At 34.1% G+C, this 18918-nt stretch overlaps 1 protein-coding gene across 8 annotated transcripts in view; it reads right to left on the reverse strand.

Moving 5' to 3' along the window:
• The window catches only part of astn1 (astrotactin 1), a 199055-nt gene extending 181969 nt beyond the window's left edge, over window positions 1-17086 (reverse strand). For all 8 annotated transcript variants that reach the window (XM_077724197.1, XM_077724196.1, XM_077724192.1 and 5 more), the window contains exon 1: window positions 16678-17086. In XM_077724197.1, coding sequence (XP_077580323.1) covers window positions 16678-16981 — 304 coding nt within the window. In that variant the 5' untranslated portion in view covers window positions 16982-17086. The remainder of the gene's footprint in view (window positions 1-16677) is intronic.
• Between the last annotated feature and the right edge of the window lie 1832 nt (window positions 17087-18918).

The following is an 18918-nucleotide window of genomic DNA, read 5'->3' on the forward strand; positions in this document are numbered from 1 at the left end:
AGTCATGACTGTAGGCTGGTTTTCCAGTGGAAAAAATAAAATAAATAAAATAATACAATTTTAAAAATTAAAAAGGCAAATACAGATAGTAAGGCATATAATATGGTTGACTGGTGGATTTTTTTTTCCATGCGTAAATTGTCTTTTTTTTTCTTCTCAGTAAAGCAATTTGAGGAGCATTTTTCATCCCAAGGCAGGTGGTGAAGATAAGCACATATACAGTAAATCTCCTAAAATGAACAATCCTGGCTCAGTCTCAAACGGTGAAATGAGGGTAGCCTCTGAAAAAATTGTCATCTCAACACTACTCCGATTAGCTTTAGCTTTAGAATCCCACTGAATGAATTTCAGAAGCATATTTAAACAAAGATTGTGACTAATTGTGTAAATACTAATCCGATCTCATAGTAATCTCTACCAAGCCTAAGCATAGAGGCACTATACCTAAACATATTAAGTAAACAATTAGATCACATGCACAGCAAAATCCTACTGCAAATTGTCAACACCCTGGTGTTTGGCATTGAGCTGGTTTTAGCCTGTGCAGTGTCATGGTTTTGACAGTTTTGACAAAGACTGCAAGGCTGTATGTTAGTATGCTATGGCACTAATGCCTATAGAACAGATGCCACCCACTCTGGTCAAATCAATTGCTCAGTATATTTTATTTATATTCTCTAAAAGACTGAACAATCGTGTTCTTCATTTAACAAAAAAACATTTTTCTGTTAAAATGCCATTTATAATCCTTATGCTGTTTCTACATCTGGTCAATAAAAAGAGGGATGATTGGGAATTCCGTGAAATAACGAGTGTGTGTGTGTTTTTAAACAATAGTGGCACTTGTTAGCATTTGTTTACATGTACACGTACTTTAGAACATGGTTTTGTTCAGATGTGGAGAAAGATTTTTTTAAAAAAGAACAATAATAACAACAAAAAATTATAGCGGACCTAATAAATCAGCAACCGTTTCACTAATTTCACTTGGTCTCTTTCCACTGTGTGCACATACATAGATTTACTTGCAACTTGCGATTATTTTTGATTCATGTAAAAAAAACAAACTGCAGATTAATTATGCAGATGCTACATACTTTTATACTATAGCCTAACAAACCACTGCAGATAATGAAATTGAATAATAACTATGGATTAGAATTAAATGTCAAAGATGGAATAGCAGTTAAACTAGCTGTGATCTATTTAGTAAGCACCTGCAGAGGCTAAAAAGGCTGACTATGATTTACATCTGAGGTTGTTTAGCTAAAGATGTAGGAGTGGTCTTTTCTTAGCCTGTAATGTCATAGGTTTTAAACAACCTAGTGGCCATATATGTCTAGTGACTTTCTAGATTCATTTTAGCCATTTGCTATGTCTCATTAACACATGACAAAGCTCATCTTCTTCAACCTCAGCACAAATAAACATTGTGTGATTGGCTAAATAAGATTAGTATCAATTAGTATTTTGAATAAATCAAAGGTGGAGGAAAAACACCTTTACACTCGCTGGGTGCTTCTGCATTAGAAAGTGATTAAGTGTATTTTTCCTTCAATACTTTTGACACTTTCACTGCTATATGCACATACTTTGATAACCAATCAAACATTTTCTTGTTATTTGACCAGCAGCATAGACTGGCATTTGTTTCACTGACCTCAGGAGGCAAACATCATAAATGTCCCTATTTGAGCTCATTAGAGTTGCTCAAAATAGGATCAAGATTACTAATTAGTGTTAATAATTTGAATTTCAGACTGCTGGTGTCTGTATTGCTTATTAAAGAGGATGACGCAGACAATGAACATTGTGCTACAAACAAAATAATCAATGTTTAATTTACTATGAAATTGCTATGCACGCAAAAGCCAAAAAGCAGGGACTTTGGGGGGGGGAAAGAAGTTTGGATTCCTGACACTCCCCCTGAGTACTGATTATGTTTCATCAGTAAATAATCTGTTTAGATTCTCATCTTCCATTACTTGCATTGTTTTGCCAAGGGGTAAGGCTACTAAAATGCTTATTTCACATGACAAACAAACAAAAATAACCTCCTTGATGTAAGAACCAAAATAGAACTATACTGCACACCATTGTCAAGGGTGAAAATTTGGCTTCCAATTCATCCATCTTCTCCATGTGCCTTAATTTTTTCTGATCAATACAACTACTGTCAATCTTAGAAAAAACCCTAATGCCATTCATTTAGCAATTCACTTTTCTCTCTGCTTGGTACCCAGAACTGGCTGTGAGCCAATAGCAGGGCATGAAGAAAGGAGACCTGTGACACACACAACTAGAGCCAACCAAACGTTTTCAGCTGACATACAAAGCCGGGATTTGAGATGTAGGAGGAAACCAGAGTACTGGGAGAATGACCACAGAGGTAAAGGGAGAACATTTTAATTCTATATAAGGGAAGCCAGAGACCAAGATTTCCTCCCTGATCTCAGAAATTTAGTGTTTTTGTTATGTGGTCAGCCACCCTTTATAAATAACTAAATAAAGTGAAAATATATACAAATAAAACACTATTTTGGAAGAAGTAGAATAATCTTCTACATTGAACATAAACCCCTACAAGAAATATGGACTACGGACTTTACTAATCACAGTAGTGGAAAAAATAAACATATATTGTCCACAATGGAGCAGAAGTCTACTTTGAAGAATTTGTAGAGCAGTTTTGGGGATGGATGTCCTTCTCAAGGACACCAAATTTATGTGTCCATGGGATTCCATAGTTGCCAAATTCTGTCAGTATGACAGATGTTTGCTTAAATTATTTTAACCAGTCAAGTGAATTCAACTGACTTTACCACAGTGGCAGTTTAAAATCTAAACTTCTGAGAGAAACTGAACCAGTTCCAATTGAATATTGTTCAGCAGGGATGTTCATAATATATTGATATTGATATATTCAAATTGCCTCAAGAATGGTGTAGCCTTGTGGTGATATAGATATTATCAAAGTATTGTACAATGGGGATTTTCTCTCAAAATTCCTCTATGGATGCGGGGGGAAAAATAAAATATGACTTTTATTCTTCAACAAAAACAAATCAATCATACATTAATTGGCAACTATAAATCTATTAAGAATGATTAAGCCATCAAGAACTTTTAAACATTTCTAACGTTCCTGCAATAATTTTACTACTCACAATAACACAATAAATTTCCTTACCATGAAAATTGAACCGTGAGTGAGATATTGCTACTTCCTTTCTTATATATATATATATATATATATATATATATATATATATATATATATATATATATATATATATATATATATATATATATATATATATATATATATATATATATATATATATATATATATATATATATATATATATATATATATATATATATATATATATATATATATATATATATATATATATATAGATATAGATATATATATATAGATATATATATATATATATATATATATATATATATATATATATATATATATATATATATATATATATATATATATATATATATATATATATATATATATAGATATATAGATATATATATAGATATATATATATATAGATATATATATATATATATATATATATATATATATATATATATATATATATATATATATATATATATATATATTTGCTTTTACACAACTTTCATGACTTGTTCGAAAAGTTGATAATATTTTTGTTGCATTGTACAGTATTGAATTAATTACTAAAGTAGTACATAAAGTATGGTACATTGAGGCTATGCTATGTGTGTATTGATGTGTGTGTGGGTTGCTGTGAATCGTGCTCTGAATATCCAAACATCACATTTCAACATTGTAACGAGTTTCTGAATGTTTGGAATATAGCAGAGCTTAGAGTGCATTTGATTTGCACCAATGCACCAGTGGTGCCTTTCAATTTCAGCTATTTTAAGCAATCATTTCAGGAGGTAATTAGGTATTTACAAATTGCTTCAAAAATTGTACAAAATGGAGTGGTGTAGTCTAAAACTGATAACAGTTTCATTTTATTTATTCATTTTCAGAAACACTAAACATCACAAAGGTTGCGGGGGAAGCTGGACTCTATCAGCTATGGGCACCAGGCGGGGGACACCCTGAAATGGTAGCAAGGCAATCACAAGACACACAACCATTCATGCTCACACTCATACCTATTGGCAATTTAGAGAGTCCAACCAGCTTACTGTGCATGTGTGGGATGTGGAAGGAAACTGAAGTACCCAGAGGAAAGCGCACGCAAGTCCGGGGAGAAAATGCAAACTCCACACAGGAAGGTCCGGACCTGGGTTTGATCCCAGAAATGTAAGTTTTCTGCATTACTCTGAGGTCAGCAGTGACGAATAAATGTAACAACATTTTTTAAAATTCTAATAGTATCACCAAGCCCTAAGAATAAAGCAATGCAGGTATTTAATTTTGAGTAAAATTGTATTTGTTGTTAATTGAGGACCATTTCATATATTTGGTTATTTGTAGTATTTAGTGTTCTGTAAAAGGAGAGTGACAATGTTTTTCCTGCGATCATACACCCATAATTTTTTTGTACCACGTATCCTCGATGTGGAAGCAGGGGCTGCTGGAGCCTGTCCCAAATGACTTTGAGCAGAAGATAAAATGCACCCTACGCTGGTCGCCATAGGACACACATAGACACGGCCGTTCTCACTCACAATCAACCTGACACCAGCAGGAATCTAGGCGGCACCTTTACGCACCGAAGTCAGGCAAGTGAACCACTCCACCGTCATGCGGCTTGGTGCGATCAATAAATGAATAAAACATATCAATAGTCAAAGTCAAAGTGTAGTAGTCACTCACACGTCATTATTTATCATATATTTGCTACCTTTGGGTGTACGTTTTGTCTGAATTTGAACGCATTCTTACATTAGACAAAGAGTCACCATCCTTTAATTTCTTGCCACCAATGAAGGACATGTTGTTTATCCTTATTCAAAATAAGATGTGCCAAGGCATCTTCAAGTCCTTATGTTTTCTGTTTTGACTATAGTGATGAGATCGTGAACGTTTTGAAAACTCTGACGTCTCCATTGTGTAATCCAACCCTCCCTTTTTAGAGTTGCGATCCATGTAATTAGAGCCTCTCAATGTAATAAAAATGGACAAAAGAAAATGAAGGGCAGAACACTGTTGGGGAATTGCCACAAGCAATCTGCAAAGTTCATCCTCCTTGCAAGTGAAAATTGAGAAGGCTGCGTTTCCTCTTTCTTTATCCATGTTTTTGTGTATGTCAAATAGCAAACCGCATTATTACTATTATTATTCAGTGGCTCAGCACAACTGATGATACAATGTGAGAAAATGTGTTTACTATGACAATCCAGCCTTTACTGACTACACATCCATCTTATTTTTTTCCTGTTACATCAGAGTGGACATATAGATTTTGGTCCAACACAGACTCAATCCAGATTAAGGAATGTATCCTGCATACAAAATAAGGAGAGACACCAGATTGCTTCGAATAAAATTGAAACCATAGATAATGCCTTGATTTACTGTGACATGATTCCAAGCTAAAAAGAAAAAAAAACAGTTACATTTCTGCATGGAATTTATGTAAGTATAGAAAAAAATTGTGACTGTTCTTTGCATCTTGCTCAACATGAATCGGGTGTTAATTTCACAATACTTGACCTTGTTGCCTGCATGCTTTTTGTTTCAGAGCAAATATCTAATTTTACCCAAGTCCTGCTGGATTACCTTCATCTACTTAATGGCTTGATTGCGTGTCGAGTTCTTCTGTTGGCTTTATTAAAATTTCATTTCTGCAGTAATTAAGCAGAACGCCAGTTCGTTCCTTGTGAGAAGCAGTGGGCTTCTAAATTGTAGACACATTAATTAAACATGATGGTCTTGTAAATAAAGCAATTGCAGTGCAGGCATTATGTTCGGGAAGAATACTCAAAGATTGTGCCATATTATTAGAGCTCTGTAGGGACTTATAAGTGCCTTCTTATGTTTTCTGATAATTAGATTTATGAAAGTAATTCCGCCTGCCTCAAGCAATATTTGAATTTGCAATAGGTAGTTTGACTTTAGAAAGTTGACTATATACTGAAAGTATAGAGTTTACTCCTTAAAAGTTATATTTAAACGTTTCCTTTGTCCCTTAAATACCAACCTCCTGACTGTGTGGGAGAAACAGGACTTGCTCTATCGCAGGCCATTGAAGTAGAAAGCGCAGATTTGAAAGAAAAAAAATGCAATTTCTCAGCTTCAGTTGAGAAGACAGGTCGTCTGTCTTCCTCCTCTGGGCCAAGGCAATGGCATCTGTTAGTGCACATGGCACATCAAAATGGAGTAGGTTTGTAAATCTAACAGAAACAATGACAATGGTGATGGCAAATTGAAGACAAAAATCACATACAGGCCTATACATCTTTAGGCCTGTCATGGTTGTGAATGTGGAATGACATGCTATGTGTACTATATATGCACGCTCCTTTTCCTAAAACGATCTATTGGTGTTTTTATGTACAGTGGTACCTCGACCTACGATCAGATCGTGGTTTGACATGCTCGTGGTATGACGAAAATTTCGATCGAATAATACTCCCGCGATACGATCAAAATTTTGAGATGCGACCAAGTCAGGTTTCTTTCGCCTATACATGGACCAGGAAACGCACAACGTGCATGCGCGGGCAAAAAGAGGGCTTTCTGGGTAATGAAGTGTACTCATGCACACAACAATGATAGCCAATGGCACCCTTTCTCAGAATAAAACTAACTACCCACAATCAATACGTGGGTAGGTTGTTGCATTTCCGGTTAACCCCCCCCCCCCCCCCCCCCCCCAGCATTTTAGCTCCTGTTGGCGGAGCGATCGCTAATTCAAGACTACTTCTCGTTGGCAAGTGGTCAAGTTTTATCCTATTGTGAGGACATCTGTGTGCATCATTTTCGGAATATTTTGAAAGGAATACAACAGCAAACAGCCCATCGATAGCAAACATAAGGGTGGAAGAGTGGCAAACAACTAACAAAAAGATTAAAACAAAATTCAGATTTGTGTAAAGTTACATTAAAGTTATGTTTGAGTGCGTCTGTATAGATTAATCCAAGTTAATTTAAATTTGTTTGTTCGTTTACTAATGCATTGTTGATTAAGTACCACCGAAAAAAGCACCCCCCCCCCCCGCCACCCGCCTCTGTGTATGTCGCTGTTTTTAACCTCCGCAAAATGCGTCTAATTTTACTTCTATTAAACACATTTTATTACTGTTAAACCACTATTTATGTGGTACTTTGTTAATAGATGGCGAATTAGAAGAAATAAAACATTTTTTTCCAATCCAATATCCTGTTTTTGGTGTTTTTTCAGAGGGTTAGAACAGTTTTTTACAAAAATTTATTTCAATGGGAAACGTTCGCTCAAGTTACGAAAAGCTCGACACACGATCTCAGTCCCGGAACGGATTAAGATCGTATGTCGAGGTACCAATGTACTGTATTTTGAAAAAGAATAAAATGAGAGGCACCTGATGGTATAGAGCAGGGAGGCCCATTACCTACATTGCCAAGGAACTATATATAGGTAGATTGCCATAGTACTACTGATGGATTGCAAGAAAATAGCATTTTGATCCTTCCCATCTGTGGGTTTCCTTTGCTAGGCTCCTATGGATTTGCCATGTCCACAGCAAACTTTAGGATGATTCGAAAGTGTTCACCCCCGTTCCCTACTCTATAAACCTTTATCCACCATTGCCAAATTCTCTGCGGTATGTCACAAAGCAGTGATTCATGTCCCTGATGTATAATTCAGATGTGTAAGCAGGAATGTTCATAGAGCACAAACATATTGGAATTATATCTACATATGAAAAAAGGCCCAGGTTGAATTATAAAACATCAGAATTGGGCTGTTAAATATCAGCCCATAAGGTTTTCATAACACTATTGTTTCTAGGAGCAAGCATGCACTTTGGAAGGAAGGCAGGGTGCACATGTAATGTGGGTGAGAGTCACTTACTCCTTCACACTAATTATCATTGTCTACTTTTCTTTCCCTTTAACAGTGGCACATTTTTTGCATATGAAAGGGAAAACTGGTTGGCAGGTAAGTAACATAGTATATGCATGGACATGCTTCGTGTGCTTGTATTCGAGATGAGCAGAGTACCTTGCACTAAAGGCTAAATTTCTTCTTCGCCACGTAATAAAATTGTGCTTCTTTATATGCACTAAATTGTCACTTGCACTGGGTATGTAGTATACATATTATGTATACTAGAGTTGGGCGAAATTATCGTCAAATATTTTTTGTCAACAATAATAAAACATTTCCATAAAAGTCAAATAATATTACCAGCAATTACACCACAAAAAACGGGGGCACTGATGCAACGTGATGGTGAGTAACAGCTAATCATGTAGTAGCAGAGTTGGCAAAAGAGTAGCGCAGACAAAGCATGAAAGTAAAAGGCCTATCACACCAAAATGAGTAATTATGAGATGCAGGACTACACAAGTCTCACTGTCGTGTATGTTACACGGACTTATGAACGCAGCCTTTTTGAAAATTTCTCTAACACATTTTAACCCACTCCCCTCATTTTAGGACAGTCTGTAATTCTTTTCTTCCTTAATATCAAGGAGTTTCCACATTTTATGCAAATGTAATGAAAATGTTGTAAAAGTCTAAAACTTGCTAGCGTGAGTTAAAAGGTTTATCCAACTTTTTCTAAATGGCCACATGTGAGGTAAATTACATCGTTTATTTTTTACTTCTTAATAGTCTGCTTGCCAATGTTGATGTCTTCAGTTGATTATTTTATTTATTTTATAATGCACAGCAGCTTTTGGTTTGAAGGCAAATTTATAAAAAGATTGGTGATGAAGATTTTTAATATCAGCATATTTTATATTTTGTTTTGAAAAATAGGTAACTTAGTTGCTTTCATAATTGAAAAACAAGCAAAGTAATTTATTTGCTAATTCACTGAAGTTTAAAATTTCACATTTGAATGAAAAAAATGTGGTAGTTATCGTGATAATTATCAATAGACTGTTTGTTTGTTTTTTTTACTTGTGATAACAATTTTCATCATATTTACCCAGGCCTACTATGGAGTCAATACTACCCATTGGTTATGGCTCAGACCTGTCTTTGAAATTTCTAAATTGATGCAACGTGAGTTGGACTAGCACTAAAATGGAGTAAGTAAGTAGAAAGCAGCACCCCTTGTCTGTCTGAATAAGGACAAAACCATTTGATTATTAAAGGAGAATACTGTATGTTATGAGTGATATAATGATACAAACCTAAGGGATTTTTTTTCTGGGGTGCCATTCACTGGCAGGCAGCAGATGTTCACCTTAATTGAACAACTTGTTCAATGCTAAATCCAACACAGGCAACGATTTACGGTAAATACCACATTGTAAAGTGGCATTTTATTCACACCAAAGTAGTTAGACGTATCTTGCTAATTTGCTGTTATCTCAGACATTATTCTCCAACGTCTGTCACTGAATGGAATTGACCAAAGGAAGACTGGATTTGCCATTTGATAAGGCCATTCAACTGTCATGTTTGATGATTCCACTTCCTCAGTTGATGACTGGTTATCATACTCAGTCCCATGAGACTATACGCAACCAGTATTTTAATCGGAGTCCGAAATTGAAATTATAAAATATGCCCCGAAACTTTAATCCCTGAACAATAATCGACTACAACCCAATTTGACTATGGGTCTGGAAGTGATCGTAAAATGTGCCTCCCCTATATCCCGTTCATTTCAACATTATGGCTGACATTGAGTGTTGATGTTTTACTAACATTGATAGATCCCAATTGCTTACTAAATATAAATTAATGAAGATTGGGGAATAAATAATTTCTAAAAAGAGGAATAATAGAAAATTAATTTGTAAATAAGGAATTGTATTTGTAAACAAGTGTTGTGCCTTTTTCTATATGGTAAAGATCCAGTTTCAACCAGATGTTGTATAGAGGGCATCATTTTAAGAACTCCCCATTGTCAATCCATTATCCATTTGCAAATGTTATAATAAACATATTGGGCATTCTGTCACCTCATTAGTGTATCATGTCCCATCTAAGTTTTGTTAGTTTAGTTTTAATTTCCTTCACGTATCATAAATTACTTTCATATGGTACCACCCCCAACCCTTCTAAAATGTATGCTAATGATTTTTCTTTTCTCTCTTGTGACAGCCTGCTTGATTTGTTGTCAAAAGGATCCTCGGGCAACAAAACTGCAAAAAATTTAAAATTCCTGCTCATGTAAATATTTTAGTAGAACTGGGCTGAATTACAAGTCACTTCACAGCTGGCTGACGCTGCTCAAATTTATGCTGTAGGCCAGCTTTCACATTATGTTAAAAAAATTGTATATTTATTTATTTATGTGTGTATATATATATATATATATATATATATATATATATATATATATATATATATATATATATATATATATATATATATATATATATATATATATATATATATATATATATATATATATATATATATATATATATATATATATATATATATATATATATATATATATATATATATATATATATATATATATATATATATATATATATATATATATATATATATATATATATATATATATATATATATATATATATATATATATATATATATATATATATATATATATATATATATATATATATATATATATATATATATATATATATATATATATATATATATATATATATATATATGTATATATATATATATATATATATATATATATATATATATGTATATATGTATATATATATATATATATGTATGTATGTATGTATATATATATATATATATATATATATATATATATATATATATATATATATATATATATATATATATATATATATATATATATATATATATATATATATATATATATATATATATATATATATATATATATATATATATATATATATATATATATATATATATATATATATATATATATATATATATATATATATATATATATATATATATATATATATATATATATATATATATATATATATAGTGAATGAGTCAAAGAAAAAAAAGTATGTGAGGTATTTTGAGTTTAGCTTGAGTCTGAATTCAAGATTGACACAACAAGGTTAGGAGTTGCCAATGAGAGACTGGTCTCTTGCAGTAAATATGTTGCAGACATCAATATGCACATTAAATAAATGAACAGTTGAATAAATAAGATGGCCGGTGGGGCAAGTGGTTAAAGCATTGGTCTCACAGCTGTGGGGTCCCAGGTTCAAGTCCAGATCGGTCCACCTGTGTCGAGTGTTTGTGCTCTTGAAAAAATCACTGTCAGGACATTCATACTCTCAGTGTTAACAAAATGGACCCTTCTCACTAACAGTAATTGAGTTAAATTCAATTGAATTTTACAACCAGTGCAGACTTCCAATTATGTGTATTCTTTCAAACTGCTTTTTTGCATACTATATTGTCGTCTAATCACCCTCTTGCTACTGCCGCAATGGAATTTCCCGAATACGGGATGAATAAAGTTATCCAAACCGGTAATTTTCAATGTGTTGACTGCATTCAATATTCATGGGTGAGTTTTTCTCCTAACTAGCATTGGACAAAATGGGAGATATTGGGTGATAAAAAAACTTTTAATACGTCAGGACCAAAGAGTGCTCGAGTCTGTCCTAGCTATACCCTAAACTGGTCACCATTAGGGCACGGGACAGAAACTGACAGCCATTTGCACTCACAAACAAACCATCAAAACAAAGAGTTACAATTCACATTTATCTTAAAGTTGAGATGTTTACATCATAAGGGAAGGAAGAGCAAATTTATATTGATATTACCAGTGACATCAAACTAAATGCATCCCACCAAACTAACAGTACTGAAATGGAAAAATGTACTTTGTGAAGGTACGGCTGCAAAAAACACTGTTCTGCACTAAAATTTTTACGTATCCAAAGAATTAAACAATAAAGTCCTAATATAAGTCTCATATATTATTCAGTTGAGTCGGCTTACACACTGTGCTTCATATACAAACTATACAGGCTTTGTCAAATGGAACACGCATTTTCTGGACTCGGTGGAATTTGGGGCTAAGATTTTATCTCATAATAGTGAAAGTCTAGCAAACAAATAAATAAATCAACAGGCAATTTCTAGGGCCACTAAAATAGATATCTGTGAGTCTGACTACTTTACAACTTGTGGATTTAGTTTTCCAAAATGGGGCTGCTGCTCATATGTTTTTTATTAGGCTATCTACCCCTGGAGGATCAAAGACAAAAGAAGTGGTAATCTGTATGCAGGCTCACAGAGGCCAGTGGGACAGGCAGGCAGCTGGACAAACAGTCTGACTTGGGGGGAAAAAAGTAGATTACTATTTCCTTAAAATTTACAATCTCATGATTTATGGCAAGCCATGGACATGCCACCTTTGAGAGTTGACAAAGTAAATAAGAGTGATGATTGAGGAATCTCATTATTTTTTTGCACATACAAAGATCTGGAAAATCAACAGCATTTAAAACAGGAAGAAACAGTGACCACACTTGAACGTTCATTCAAAATATGCATGAAGCAACATTTTAATGTTGGAAGCAGTTTAGCGTTTAGTTAGTGTTTTCTTTTAATGCTCTGAGTTCACCCAGCTGCAAAAAGCAATGTATCTTAATTTTCTACTGTCATCCCATACTGGCCTCGATCTGTCAATTTGTCAACCTAGGGGAGAGGCGTTACTGATGAACATGAATTCAAAGGCATTGCAGAAAAGCAATGCAGGTGCATGGCTAATCATTGCCTCGCCAATTTTACTTTTGTTTACTATGCAAATTTATTAGACCACACTTATGCACAAACACACAAGCACAGCAAATTTCCTTATATTTGAAAATTATTAGTTGTGCTATCTATGACAACCTGTTGTTCAAGGGTGTCTGTCATGTAAGTGTCTGCATTAGGAAACACTTCCGTTTAATTCAACAACTGATACATATGATGCCAATTTTGTGGTCTTAACCATGAGAGAGAGTTAAGGCTGGGAGCCAGTTTTGATTTGCCATGGTCGCAATGATAATCCAGACATTTCGTCGATGGATATTTTGTCGACGGACGTTTTGTCGAACAAATGCTTGATCGCGGGACAGTTGGTCGAACGAACATTTCGTCGCCAGACATTTCTTCAACGGACAATTCGTCGCCGGATTCGTCAACAGACAATTCGTCCCCGGATTCGCTGGCTCTTGAATTCATAATCATGAGTTAGAGAGAGAGATTTTAATGTTGAAAGCGATCAACCAGGTAATCTCTCGCTCTCAAAATTATAATAATGATAGAGAGAGAGTTTGTCATTGTATTGACAATGTCAGAGCAATAATATCTAAATATCTAATATCAAATCATAAATAAATTGCGTATTATTGGCATGTGTGTACATATTTTCCGATTTATGTGTTCCTGGGTGACAGAACGAAACATCCTGTTCTCGCGTGTGTATAAACAAACTTGCCTCGCTCGTGCCCATCCCACATTTTATACTATTATTGTCATGTCCCAACTCCTCTGTTAAAGTAGTTGGATCAGAACATCCACGTAAACCTCTAATACACTGAATTAGATTATTTTAACCCTTATAGAGCACTCATTTATCCCTTCGGCTGCCGTTGATGGTCGACGTCCAATTAGAATTTGGCGACAAATTGTCCGTTGACGAAATGCCCCGACGATATGTCCGGCAACAAAATGTCTGTTCGACGAACTGTCCGGCGACCATGCGTCCGTTCGACGAAACGTCCGGGGACGAAGTGTCCGTCAATGAAATGTCCGGTCACGGGTCGCAATATTCCTGTAAAGTTAAATAGAACTATTGAACCCTGAAAAATAATCAACAGCTGCAGGCAATGTGAGTAATATATATCCTGAAAGAAGTGTGTCTCGCCTCGTCTAATAAAATGAAAGAGACGACTAACATCTTTTTGAATAATGTTGTGTTATTTCAATGGGTGTCATTGATGGCGATAGACAGTATCTAACACATTTCAACTGGGATGCACCAATATTGAATGGTCACTGACTGATTTCCCAGGTCAAAAGAACACGATTTCACCAGGGGCAAACATGACGCTGTTCTTTCCTCCAAAAATAGCGGTACCTAGCGCCTATACCAATAGTATTGGATCAGGATACCAATAGTATTGGATCAGGACAACAGCAGGAGTTCTGTTGGTCTAGCTTTTTCTACAATGTGATTTATTTTGTATTTTTGCACATTGCATGGTCCCGATTAAGATGCCTGTTTTTTTCTTCTTATAAAATCTTAACCAACCATTGGCCTCCGTAAACCATCGCTAATACCATTGTGGGCCTTAGCCGAGAAACGTTTATTAGTTTCAGCAGCCCAAAAAATTGTGTCGGCCAATGGCCAAACCATCAAAGCAATTATTATTATTTACTTGATAACTGCAATAGTGATAAACATGGAAAAAGATTTCTGCTTAATTTGGTTAGATAATCACGGCAGTAAAAATCTCACTCTGGGGAATCATTCAGCTCTACAGCAGACCAGTTGCACTGTCAATGGGAAGCATCCATTGTGTAGTTTATTTGTTCATGAATTTATTTATTCATTTTCCATACTGCTTAGCTTCACAACCCAACTATGAGTACCAGGCTGGGGATACCCTGAATCGGTGGCCAGCCAACCACAGAGCATAAGGAGAAAAACAAACATTCACACTCGCACTCATATCCAGAAGCAATTTAGTGTGTTCATCCATCCTACCATGAATGTTTTTGGAGTGTGAGAGGAATGAACATCCAAAGTCCATACCCTCAACCTCAGATCTGTGAGGCCAACGCACTAACCCCTCGGCTACCGGGCCGGTTTATTTATTCATCTCATCTCTCTTGTGCACACTTGCATCAGCACCATGGACAGCGAACAGGAAACTTTCACCAGAGCTAACTTTGTCTCTTTCAGTCACTCCACTTCAATGTCTCATCTCATCTCATTTCTAGAGCCTTTCCCAGCTGGGGACACCCTTACTTGGTGACCAGTTGATCGCGGGGCACAAGTGGACAGACAACCATACACACTCACACCCATACCTAGGGGGAAGTTAGAGTGTCCAATTAGCCTGCCATTCATGTTTTTGAAATGTGGGAGGAAACCAGAGTACCCGAAGGAAACCCACGCAGGCCCAGAAAGAATATGCAAACTCCACACAGGTGGACCGACCTGGACTTGAATCCAGGGCCCCATAGCTGTGAGGCCGACGTGCTAACCACCCACTCCACCAGGATGCTTATTTATTCATCTCTTCATTTATTTAATGAGCATATTGATGTTTGCAACATGTTTTCTGCAAGAGATCAGTCTTTCATTGGCAACTCATAACCTTGTTGTGTCAATCTTGCATACAGACTCAAGTTAAACTCAAAATAGTTCACATACTGTCTTACAAGGATTGACGTTTATAACTCCGGCGATAATGACTGCCAATATAACAGCTGTATGCGAAATACAGCAGCTACATAGAATATCCTTATGATTGTAATTCTAATTATTAGTAGTGCAGAGCTGCACAGCACTCGAAAGAATGTCACCATTATAACGTATATTAACCACATTGTTGAATTAATATTTCCCTGTTTTGTTATTTGTCATTATTAAGGTGGTGTTGGAAAGCACTTTTGCTGGTTAATCATGACCCGAAATACAAACAATATAGAGATTTACTGACGAGAATATTTAGTATGTGATCGATGAAGTTGTATTGTGTTAGGGGACATTCAACTAAACTCAGTGACTGTTTCATAGCTGACTACCTGTTGGCCAACAGTTTCTTAACAATACAATACAACAACAACATCAACAACAACAACAACAAAACTGCCATTAGTTTAATAAACTTAATATACTGGCACAAAACTAATTAACTGTAACATATAATTTATATTTTGAGTCCTTTAGTAGACACATGCACACTGTTGGGGATTTGTGCATCAGCACCATGGACAGTGACCAGGAAACTTTCACCAGAACTTACGATCTTCGTCACTTTCAGTCACTACACTTCAATGTATACAACAGAAAAAGGGGAATGTAAATCATTGTTTTGACTGGAATATAACAATTTTTGGCCGGATAATAAATTATTTTTTTCCTGGACCATTGCGCAATGACGCTTATTGAAATAAGTGCAGGATAAACACGTGTGAACATGTCAACAATTGTAGCCTGTCTTTCATGGATCATTTAAATCATTTTGGGCAACATTAATTTGTGAATGACTATCAGACCTTTCAATTTACATTAAGGTGATCAGGAGAACTGATTGATTGAAATCCTAAAACTGCTATAAGATTTTGATTTTAACACGACACCTACATAAACAACAATAACAGGTTTCTATCATCCTAGTTAGCAACAATATAACAGCGGATAATCTTGTTTTATTTTTTTTAGAGCATGTTTGTTATTACAGTCATATATTCCATTTTCTATTTTAAAGGAAAGTAAGACACATGTTAGCGGGCCAAAGCTAAAAGGCTGATGCTACATCAACATAGGTTAATGATTTACACTAGCAACGTTTCAGGAACTCACCTAGGACGAAAAATGGTAACTCGGTGTTTTCCAAGTCGTCCACGACCACGACGTCTCCGGGAAAATCGTTCCGAACGGAAAAGAGAAGCTTCGGTTCGGAGGCCGACGGGCTATGCATGATGCTTAAGTCATTTTCCCTCAGAAAGGGTAACGCGGATACGGTGACACTCTTCGTCTTGCAATCGGTGTCCTGGCTCTGGTCCTCGTCGCCGTTAAGACACCGAACATGTTCCTGTAGGACGCTCAGAAGGAGACATGCGAGCCCCAGTCGTAGCGGATTCGGTCCCGGATTCCACAGCGCCATCGCTGCTGCTTGTTTTCCTGACGCCTTCTTCTAGCTTCTCTCGGAGGCTGTCGGAGTGGGAGCCTAGCAGCTGGCGGAAGTGAATCTGTGAGATGCTGTGATGCTTTGGTGGGCTCTGTGGTAGAATTAAAACAACCCCCACCACCACCATCACCACAACATGGTCACAAATATTGACCATTGATCACTGGTCCTGTGGGGGAAATGTTTTGTTCAATTGAAATTGATTTCCAAAGTGCCTAAATGACAGAATAAAAGGCCTGCCAAAGTGTTCATAAAGTGGCCCATGTCACGACACAAATGGTAATAAAGTTCAGACATTCAATAATTTCATGGACCACTTATCCGCGCAAGGTTTGCCTATCCCAGCCAACAACCAGCCTATCTGGAAAATTCCCAGACAAACATGCAAACTCGACAAAATGAGGACTAACCTGGTATCGGACCCAATATTTAAAATACAATGTAATGCTCATCAAATTTTTACCAACAATCAAAGAAACACAAAAGTATGTATATTGTGTGTATATATATATATATATATATATATATATATATATATATATATATATATATATATATATATATATATATATATATATATATATATATATATATATATATATATATATATATATATATATATATATATATATATATATATATATATATATATATATATATATATATATATATATATATATATATATATATATATATATATATATATATATATATATATATATATATATATATATATATATATATATATATATATATATATATATATCTATCTATCTATCTATCTATCTATCTATCTATCTATCTATCTATCTATCTATATATATATATATATATATATATATATATATATATATATATATATATATATATATATATATATATATATATATATATATATATATATATATATATATATATATATATATATATATATATATATATATATATATATATATATATATATATATATATATATATATATATATATATATATATATATATATATATATATATATATATATATATATATATATATATATATATATATATATATATATATATATATATATATATATATATATATATATATATATATATATATATATATATATATATATATATATATATATATATATATATATATATATATATATATATATATATATATATATATATATATATATATATATATATATATATATATATATATATATATATATATATATATATATATATATATATATATATATATATATATTTATATTTATCATGCCATGTTATACTTTTGTGTTTCTTTGATTCCTGTTGGTAAAAATTTGATGAGAATGACATTATTTTGTAAAAATAGGTGACAGAGTTTGAAGATTTTAAGATGGGTGCGTGGCTTGAGATTTTTGCAAAGCAAAACGTGTGCCGCAGCTCAAAAAGGGTTGGAAAATATTAAGGCAACCCATAGTTCACTTTTTTTAACTTTATATTAGATTTTGAAAACCCCATCTCTTGTCTGGGTATAGTTGGTTTATTGTCTTCTCTGTTAAATACTTGAAGAACTTTGACACTTACATCAAATTAAATTCTTACACTTATCCAAGGTATGATGCAATCTAGTACAGGCTTTAGGATGGCGGCCCAGATTTCCAATTCACCTGCAACCACTTGAGCTTGAAACTTGCAAAGTAGAATGTTATGAAGAAACTGCAAAATGTCTTTGTTGATTTGGCACCGACGGATGCATTTGGATGTCACATATCATCTTACCTTTAAGTGGCAAATGTTTCATGTTGATGTTCTTTTTTCCTCAGTTTTATAATATATATTTCTTGATATTTAGTATTATAATCACAGGAGTTGCATTCCTAAGACTTCTTCTCAAATTTAGCATAATAGCATAACCATGGCTTGCCATGTTTGAG

The sequence above is a fragment of the Stigmatopora nigra genome, chromosome 9, assembly GCF_051989575.1.
Source record: "Stigmatopora nigra isolate UIUO_SnigA chromosome 9, RoL_Snig_1.1, whole genome shotgun sequence".
Classification (NCBI taxonomy): domain Eukaryota; kingdom Metazoa; phylum Chordata; class Actinopteri; order Syngnathiformes; family Syngnathidae; genus Stigmatopora; species Stigmatopora nigra.